This window comes from Triticum dicoccoides, chromosome 7A (genome assembly GCF_002162155.2).
Source record: "Triticum dicoccoides isolate Atlit2015 ecotype Zavitan chromosome 7A, WEW_v2.0, whole genome shotgun sequence".
Classification (NCBI taxonomy): domain Eukaryota; kingdom Viridiplantae; phylum Streptophyta; class Magnoliopsida; order Poales; family Poaceae; genus Triticum; species Triticum dicoccoides.
Window position 1 is genome coordinate 61,574,530 of NC_041392.1, and position 10,191 is coordinate 61,584,720.

The following is a 10,191-nucleotide window of genomic DNA, read 5'->3' on the forward strand; positions in this document are numbered from 1 at the left end:
GTGATTGGCGGGGGACTTCTCCTAGGTTGTCTGTGTCGAAGTACAGTCTGAAGGAGAAAATGTGCCATGACGAAAGCGAGGTGGGCTTCATCCAATTTTAAAAGAGAGGGCTCCAGCAAGAAATATCCAGCTACAGCATGAAAACGAGCAGGAAGCGGAGGGTCTGGCAAGAGAAGGGAATGGTGTGTCCTAGGGTGGATTTGTTGTGTTGGAACCGCGTGTTGGATATAACATGACGGATAGTTCAGACAACCACACTTCTCCTCCACATATGGACGGGATTTGGGGAGCCCGGACTGTTCAGACGGTTGGATTTTGGGGAGCTGGGCGCCCATTTATGTCTGAATGTGTTCGGACTTATGACTTATGAGAGAGAAATAATCTTCGATATTGGGGACGACTTTAAACATTTGTATGATTCATTTGTATGCACTGTAGTCCATAGTAATGCAAGGCGTACTACTAGTTTGTATTGGAGGAGTTGATCTTACGGCTAGCATCGAACAGGGAATATGTGAACTAATTCTTGCCGCCGAGACCAATGCTTCCCAGAGCTAGCTATCTTGGCGTACACAGATGGCCGGCAAGCTGCCGCTACATGAGCTTCCAAGGCTCCCTTCCTGTTACACACTTGCAGAACTCCAGATCGATGCTGTTTACCCTGTGGATGAGACGGTGAAGATCTAGGCCCTCCAAGCTTTTTCACACATTGCCGAGAAATTTGTTCCTCATATAGTCACTGTTCGATGAATTGTTTTTATCATTATTAATAATTTTATGTTACTATTATTCATTCATTTTTTTCTCTAAAGCTCACATAATCTATTTTTAACATCTGAGGAGCTTTATGTCCACGTTATACACGTCTACACTGCATCTGACAAGTGGAAGTTTGTTCTTGCAGCAATTAGTGCCTCGGAGCTCTTCAAGATTGGTGCAAACAAATATTAAAAGAGCATAGAAGCGCTCTCCTGGGCTTATTTAAAAAAAAACATACTTCTCTTACATTATGCGGTTAACATTGTAACATGAATTCTTGAATATATCCCAACGAAATGCGAAAAGAATGTAATGCCTCTCTCCACTACCTTTGTAGTTAAGCATTTTTCATACAAAGGGCCGGTGACTGCATACGCAACAATAAAGGAAGCATGCACATATTATATCCTACTCTCCGATCTCTTCGCCGATGCAGTCAGCACACTTGAATTCTTTGAGATGTTTTGCTTCAGTGGCAGCTATGTTCACATATTTGCCATGGAACCACTGGTCACATATGTCACAGCATATCCAAAAGGCGTTGGCATGGTACTGAGCACTACAGGTTTCACAAAAGTATGTAACTTCATGATCATTTTCTTTGTCTTCAGCAGGCTTCCTAGAGTCCTTGTTTGGAGCAGATAAATTTTGCATCGACTCTTGAGATGGTGGCACGTTCTCTTCAGCAGGTATGATAGAGTCAAGCATGTCTATTGTAAAAAAAAAATGCCGGAGATTGGATTATTAGTTTGCGTGTTTGTTTTAGATTTGGGCGGTACAATTTTGTCACTTTAGTTAACTGTTTTTTGCATGAAGCACCCATGCCATGCATATGGCTGGTGTTGGCGTGGTTCATACCATTGGCTGCAGGCTTGGAATTTCCCGCTACTTCAATCCTATTCCGAGGCATGATAAATATACAGATCTCTATTTTTGCCAAAATTATACACATCTCTCTACTTTTGGTGAATTTAAAAAATTAAGCCGGCCCTCTCTATATCTTCCGTGAAAAAGATCGCATGTGCGCACACAAGTATATATGTTTATATACACTGTGCATTGCCAGTGCAAAATAGCTAGAATCCATATTCCAAACAATTTTGTTTTTTAATTTGATCATTACTAAAATAAATAGAAAACTATGTCATTTATCTGATGTAGTTTAGTGAAAAAATATGTATGTAATATATGCGGCTTAAAAATTACAAATATTTCAAAATAGAATACAGTGCATGGATACTCTTCATTGCCAGGAGAAAATGATTGCCGTCATGTACTCTCATAAAATTAATGCATGATCGAATCCTAGAAAATATATGGTCCAAAAAAGTTGAAGGTTTTGTGGGCAACAAGTGTCCAATGTCTGTAATAAACTTAAGACCAAACCCCATCATATTTCTTTAGGATATAAAAGGACACAAAATTATACTCCCTCCATTCCAAAATATAGTGCTTCCTCTATTGCCGTACTTCAAATTTGACCATAAATTTAGCCAACAAAACCGACTGCGGCGGGAGCAAAAGTTATACCAGTGAATTCGTATTCAAAAGAAGTTTTCAATTATATTTTTTTTCTCCTGTCGCAGTTGATTTTGTTGATTAAATTAATGGTCAAAGTTGGACCTCGGGAAACGCGGGCGCACTATATTTTGAAATGGAGGGAGCACATCCACCAAAGAATTTCGCATTCGCAATACAATAGCCCACCAGTACACATGTAGACTTCATAAAATTGCTATAATGTTACATCTTCTATCAATCTGGAATTATTGGGCATGGCACACCAAAAATATATATCACGCGCATTGATTTCACACACTTGTCAATTGGAAAAGTCTATGCATGCAAAAAATACAGCCACTAATGGACGGTGTTGTTTGTAACTCGATACTCTTTTTCCTTTGTCTAATACAAAAGTAAACACGGTCGTATATCTGAAAATAACCTTATTCCCAAAGAAATATGTTTGAAAGTAATTGATCAAACTATTGGCCTAAATTCCTCTTTGTATCAATACGGAACTACGCTACCCCGTGCAACAGCACTGGATTTTGATGACAATTTTTTTTATTGAAAATGGATTCAAGAAGTCTGGGACGGCAGGATCTAAAAACTACGGCCACAAATGCCCTTAGTTGTTTAACTCAATACATTTTTTTCCTATGCCTAATAAGAAATAAACACAGTTATGAGGACTGTAGTAGTATTTGAAGAAGCCCAAGAAGTACTTCACACAAGAGGTATGAGGCCTTGTGTGTGTGACAGAAACGCGTCCATAAATACTCTTCTCAGCTCTTTGTTGGGACGATTACTCGTTGGCATACTTCTGCGAAAGTTCTACACTACCATGTGTGGTCTGCAGTTACCAGCAGTGCGGGGGTCGGGAAAAATCTTTGTCGGTTCAGCCGGCACGAACACGGTGACGCTTGTGGGCGCCGCCTCCCTTCTTGAAGGGCGTCAGGTGTACCCCGCCGGCACTCCTCTCCGTGTACTGGCAGGAATCCAAGGATCTGTCTGGGCATGCAGCAGCATCATTGTCGGCGTAGTACTTCTTGAAGGTGTTGTTTGGTACGCGGGAATTCAAAGGCATAGGAGCGTGGTGGAATTTAGAGGCATAGGAGCGTGGCGGCGGTTGTTGGAAATCATCGCTTTGGCATTTGTTTCTCTTTCTAGGCTTGATTGTCCTGTTTGCCCATCAATGATATCACAGTTCTGTCAGGTGGTTGCTATATTAATATAGCAAGGCGAAAGCCTGTCAAGACATTGTAAACTGAATTCTTAAATATATCCCAACGGAATGGGAAAAAATGTAATGCCTATCTCACTACCTTTCTAGTTAATCATTTTTCATACAAAGGGTGACTGCATACCCTAAAATAAAGGAATGGTGCGCATATTATATCCTACTCTCCGATCACCTCGCGGATGCAGTCAGGACACTTGTATTCTTTGATATGTTCTGCTTCAGAGGCAGTTACGTTCACACATTTGCCATGGAACCACTGGTCACATTCGTCACAACCAATCCAAAAGGCATTGGCATGATACGGAGCGTTACAAGATCCGCAAAAGTCGGTAACTTCATTATCCTTTTGTTTGTCTTCAGCAGGCTTCCTAGAGTCCTTGTTTGGAGAAGAAAAAACTTGCATCGAGTCCTGAGAAGGTGGCACGTTCTCTTCAGCAGGTGTGATAGAGTCTACGTCTGGATTGGACACATTCTCTTGAGTTGGTGCGCTCGACTCCCTGTTTGCATTGTAACGCACAAATGTTGATAGCCAAGGAAGACCATAAGAGAGATAGAATTCGTCATGGACTGTTCGCATCTCGTTTACCATATCAAATAAACGTATCCTGAAAGAGAAAGTAAACCAACATCACCAAATCAGCAATTGGCTTTGCAAGCAATATGTAACACATGACATTCTTGATGCATGGAGGAACTATATAAGCACAAGAACATAATGATTTAAATAGAAGACGAAGATCGCCCCTAATAAGAATAGCCCATTATTTAATGCTGAGGCTCTAATAATTGGTTCTGCAGGACTACTGTTCTGTTGAAGCTGTATTCTCTCTCGTGTTTGTTCAATGGAAAAAACAAGTTATTATGTCAAAAAATAGAATCTTCTATACGCATAGGAATTACATACTGTTTTGTTAGATAGAAGTTACAGGTTTTTGCACTTTTTGCTGCATTCAATGTATCTTCTACATGCACATGCTTGATGTGTTGTGAAATTATTAGTTACGTTTCTCGGAGGTAGATTGCACATATAAATGTCCTAAATGTTAAGTGCACAAAAAAACTGTTTGTGAAATGAAGTAGTAGTAGTGGTGGTGGTGGTGATAGTAGTAGCAGCAGCAGGGAGGCGGACGTTTGGTCCCTGGCACTATATGTCCCCGGTATCTAGATCATCAATAAGTGCATCGCGATGCGTTGCTAAAGTAGCGATTTATGATATACGGAAGGCAGTTCAGGTGTGGAAGTGGATATACTTGAGAAGAACAGTGTTGTACGTCGCTTGGCACATGAGAGGACAGCATCCCGCACAGTACCAAGACGCGTTTTGCAGCCACTGCAGTTAAATGTTCTGCTACTGAGACACGGCAACTTTATCCTCGACATTGGAAAAGTGGCAGAGCACTGTAGCAGCTGTGTCCAGCAAGTGAAACTAGTAAAAAAGGGTGATGCAATGGATAGACAGACATGGCAAAATTACAATGTGCTCACAATGACAGATATATTAATCCATAAGGGAGTTCAAAATAAGATAATTAGAGAAACAGCTATATTAATCCATAGGGGGGGGGGGTTAAAATTAAGCTAATTATATATAAATATGTTTTTTTTCAGTTCAGTTTTTCATGTAACAGAACGGTGCATGTGTCAGGGAATGTATTTACTAAGTTGTTATCTATTGAATTCGAAGTTTTTTTTTTCACGAGGTCCATCGAATTGGAAGTTGGTTCAAATTAAATTGGATGCGGCCGATTAGTTGGAACAGGAATAAATATGTCGGTAATATGGTCTTCTAGATGAAATATAAGTCTACATGTTCTGAAACAGAAGTCAAATTTGGAAAACAAAACTTTTTTCGAAAATATATCTACGATAACTTTTCAAAAAATAACTTTGTTTGGCGATAAACTCATTTATGTATTAATTGAATATTTTCTTAGTATTTATATCAGAATCTATTCTTTTCTCACAACACAAACCAATTTCACAATTACGAATATATTCTTGATCATGTACATGTAATGGAGCAGTCAACGAGAATTTATTTCTAGATGAACATTTTGCCATTACATGTAATGAGCATTTTTTTTCATTAACATGTAATGGACATTTTTTTTTCAAACTGTCATGATATTTTCCAGAACATAGGAAAAATTCTGTAACAACGGGTAAATTATCTCTAAAGTATTTTTTTAATATGGGGTCAAAGTATTTCCTGGTATGTTTGAACTTTTCCTTAACATGCGGCATCAATTTTATTACTAAATATCTTTTCCCTAACATTTTTCAAATCAGATTTTATAAAAAAAATGTGTGTGCAGTAGGCAAATGGTGAAAAGGTGTTAGCGAATAATATGAAATGAACAGTAGACTGATTAATATATCTGGTCGCATTGAGAGTACAGAGTTGTATTGAAGGACTTCGTTACGCTACTCAAAATTTGTCGACACTGTTGAGACAAGAAATAGCAGGCAAACTGAAAAGCTAAGTTGGTTAATGCGTGTCAGGGTGAGTTGGCCGACCCGTGAGTAGCAGCTACCGTTGGTTAAATGCGAGGGTGGGCCCCTGCTGTCCGAAGGCATCTAATACTCCCTTCATTCCACAATGTAGTGCTTCCTCTATCCACGTGCTTCAACTTTGACAGTAAATTTAACTACCAAGACCGATTGTGGCGGGAGCAAAAATTATATCAGTGAATTCATATTCGAAAGAAGTTTTCAATTATATAATTTTTTCTCCCGCCGCAGTTGGTCTCGTTGGTTAAATTTATGGTGAAAGTAGGACCTCGGAAAGCGCGGGCGCACTATATTTTGGAATGGAGGGAGTACAAAACAGAGAAAGAGATAATACAAAAGAAAGTCAAAGTATAATAATAGGCGGGTTGAAGATCACGTCTGAATGAATGGCGAGATTCCGGGGACAGATGTCCCAAGAAACCATTCGGTATTTCCTCAGCAGCAGCAACAATATAGTAGTAACATACCTTTGGTTGGCGGCGTGACAAGTGGACAAGAAAACGGTGACGCCCATGAGCCACGAGTCGGAGTGGTGGGTGACGAGTGTCAGGTAGTCAGTACGGTTCATATAACCTCGCCGGCGGTTGATGCCTCGTGTCAGCACCGGCAGGCCTGGCGGCACCATCTCCTCCGGCAGCGTCAACTCCCAACTACCGTCCGGGTACCTGTACAAGCACATTGGCTCTTTACCTGAAGCGAGAAAATGAATCACACCACTACTTCTGCCAGTGATCTGCACACCTCGCCATCTTATATTTACTAATTGTAATTGGGAGCACCATATGAGATTTACTTTAATTTAAGAAAAACTACCTCTCCAAACAATCCATTTGACAAAAAGTCATTATATTATTCAAACAGGTTTGATGTAGGTACATGTCAAACAACTCTATTGTAAAAAAAGCCGGAGATTAGATTGTTAGTTTGCATGTTTGTTTTACATTTGGGCAGTACTTTCAACACTTTAATTAATTAAATATTTTTTGCATGAAGCACCCATGCCATGCATATGGCTTGGTGATGGCGAGGTTCATATCACTGGCTGCAGGCTTAGAATTTGCAGGTACTTTAGGCCTATTACGATGCGTGATAAATATGCAATTCTCCATGATTGCCAAATTTATACAAATCACCCTACTTTTGGCTAATTTAAAATTAGGCCAGCCTTCTCTATGTCATCGTGAGAAAGATCGCTTGTGCGCACACAAGTATATATGTTTATATACACTGTGCATTGTCCGCGGAAAATAGCTAGAATCTGTATTTCCCGACAAATTTCTTTTAAAAAATTTGATCATTACTAAAAATAGAAAACTATATCTCTGATGTATTTTAGTGAATATACATGTATATAATATGTGACTTAAAATTAAAAATATTTCAAAATAGAACCATGGATACTCTTCATGACCAGGAGAAAATAAATGTCCTCATGTACTCTTGTAGAACACTTTTGCATGAATATTCTATGTAAATAGTAATGCATAATCGAGTCCCTAGAAAAGATATGGACTAGAAACAGTTGAAGATTTTGTGGGCGACAAGTGTTGAATGTCTATCATAAACTTAAGACCAAACCCCATCGTATTTCTTTAGGAGAAAAGGAGAAAAAAAAGTATACATCCACCAAAGAGTTTCGCGTTTGCAATACTATTGCCCACCAGTACACATGCAGCCTTCATAAAATTGCTACCATGTTACATCTTTTATCAATTTGGAGTTATTGGGGGCATAGCACACCAAGAATATATATCACGCGCATTGATTTCACACACTAGTCAATTGGAAAAGTCTACGCATGCAAAAAATACAACCACTAATGCAGAGAGTTGTTTATAACTCTATACTCTTTATCCTTTGTCTAATGCAAAAATAAACATGGTTGTATGTCTGAAAATAACCTTTTTCTTCCGGAGAAATATGTTTGAAAGTAAGTGATCAGACTACCAGCCTAAATTCCCCTGTGTTTCAATACAGAACTTCACTAGGCCGTGCAACAGCAGTGGATTGATGACTAGCTTTTCTTCATGAAAAAACGGATCTGAGAGTTCATGTCAGCCGGATTTACAATTTTGTAATTAAAAATGGATCTAAAATTTTAGGGACAGCAGGAACTAAAAAATACAGCCACAAATTCCCGTAGTTGTCTAACTCAATACTTTTTCCTATGTCTAATAAGAAATAAAGACCATTATATGTTTCAAAGGAACTGATCAAACTATCAGTCCAAGTTTAATTAAATAAAGAACTTCACTAGCCCGTGCAATGACGGGATTGATGACTTGTTTTTTTTAATACAAAATGGATCCGAGATTTCATGTCAGATGAAACTATCAGCCTATCCCTAATACTAAAATAAACACCAGATCTGAAGTTCTTTGTCCTATGTCTAACAAAAATAAACAAGGTCATATGTTTAAAAGTAACTGACAAAACTATCATCCTAAGTTTCCCCATGTTTCAGTGCAGAACTTCACTAGGCCGTGCAAACATGGGATTGATGACTAGGGCTGCAAACGAGTCGAGCTCGAGCGAGTTGGAGTTGGCTCAGCTTAATTCATATGAAAATTTGAGTGAGCTCAAACTAAGTGAAGCTCATGATCAAGCTGTAGAAGATGACTCATGCTCAGCTTGTAATGATCTCGAGTCGATCTCGAGCTAGTTTCGAGTTAAATGAGTTGGTAAAAAATATGAATCTATGGATAAAAAACAAAAAAAATTAAGGTAAATATGCTGGGAACTTTGCCAAAAACATAAGTTATTTAACACGTAGTCGACCACGTGCCATAATTATCGTATTTCCATTTAATATAAGACATGATTATTTAACATAATGATATCCTGTTGAGCTAAAATCGAACGAGCCAACATTGGCTCAAGATCGGCTCGTTTCTCGATCGACCTACATAAAGTGTTTAAACCTAGCTCGTTTCTTTTCGAGTCGATCTTGAGTCGAGTCAAAAAACGAGTCAATCTTGAGCGGCTCACGAGCCTCGAGCTTTTCTTGCAACCCTATTGATGACTAGTTTTTCTTAATAAAAAATGGATTTGAACTTTCATGTCAGATGAAACTATCAGCCTCTGCCTAATACGGGATCTAAAGATTTTTTCCTATGTCTAATACAAAAAAACACTCTTATATGTTTAAAAGTAACTGACCAAACTATCAGACAAAGTGTCCCCATGTTTCAATACAAAACTCCACTATCCCGTGCAACAGCACGGAACTGATGACTTGTTTTTCTTAATAAAAAATGGATCTGGAATTTCTTGTCAGCCAGATTTACAATTTTGTAGCAAGCAATGGATATAACATTTCTGGGACAGTTGGATCTCTATATTACATACCTTCCTCGCTCAATAAATCATATATGTATCCTGATCTGCGTGTATGGCAACAAGGAGGAGAAGAGATCGGTGTTAGATCCATCAGCACGTAGGCGTCACATATATCCAGAAAAACGTGTCACTAAGGAGCATCCCGTGGCGTACCTGTGGTGAGGGCTTGGACAAGCGCGCTGCGGCGGCCAGAGAAGTCCTCATAGATGTTCTCCACGGTCCATGAGACGGCCGGGCGGGACCGCCATTCACCAGGGTGTGCCGGCAGCGGGGTTGGTGAAGGCCGCCCATGAACGGGAACGATGAGACGACGCCTGGAGGGAGTGGGGTTGGAGGAGGAGCCGTCGAGAGATGCGTCCATGGGATGAGATTCGTGCTAGGTTCGCCGGCGGCGGGCTGGCAGAGATAGGCGGAGCTCTTGAAGGAGGAAGGTGCAATTGGATCTATGGGGGAACCCTGATACTTTGTTGATTTATAAAGAGCCGGCGTCAAGTGGATGGGAGACTGGGGAACGGAGGACACGGACGGGTTACTACTTTCCTTTCGAGTCTATGGGTGGGATGTATTTGTTTTCTTTCGTTTCCTATCACGTTTTGGCCATGCCGGCAAGGTGCCAGCACCAGTGAAATAACTACAAGTTAGCTGGCATGCAAATCCTAGGGCTACTGGCGTGTGGTTCCTGGATCAGCAGTCCAGAATACGTGGTACTCCTTTATTTCCTTCATTAATTTCATTTTTTAAAGGCATTTATTTCCTTCGTAGTGTAAAAAGTACACGGCACGATGTTCTCCCACGGTTTTGAAATGCATTATGTTTTAGTCATGCAGTTTCTAAGA

At 39.8% G+C, this 10,191-nt stretch overlaps 1 protein-coding gene across 1 annotated transcript; it reads right to left on the reverse strand.

Moving 5' to 3' along the window:
• Nucleotides 1-3,662: 3,662 nt before the first annotated feature.
• LOC119330570 (PHD finger protein ALFIN-LIKE 3-like) lies at nt 3,663-9,716 on the reverse strand. The gene is made up of 3 exons (XM_037603682.1): nt 9,509-9,716; nt 6,484-6,706; nt 3,663-4,110 (listed from the first exon to the last, which is right to left on the reverse strand). Exons 1-3 carry the CDS (start codon nt 9,714-9,716, stop codon nt 3,663-3,665), a joined length of 879 nt encoding a protein of 292 aa, XP_037459579.1.
• Nucleotides 9,717-10,191: the final 475 nt, after the last annotated feature.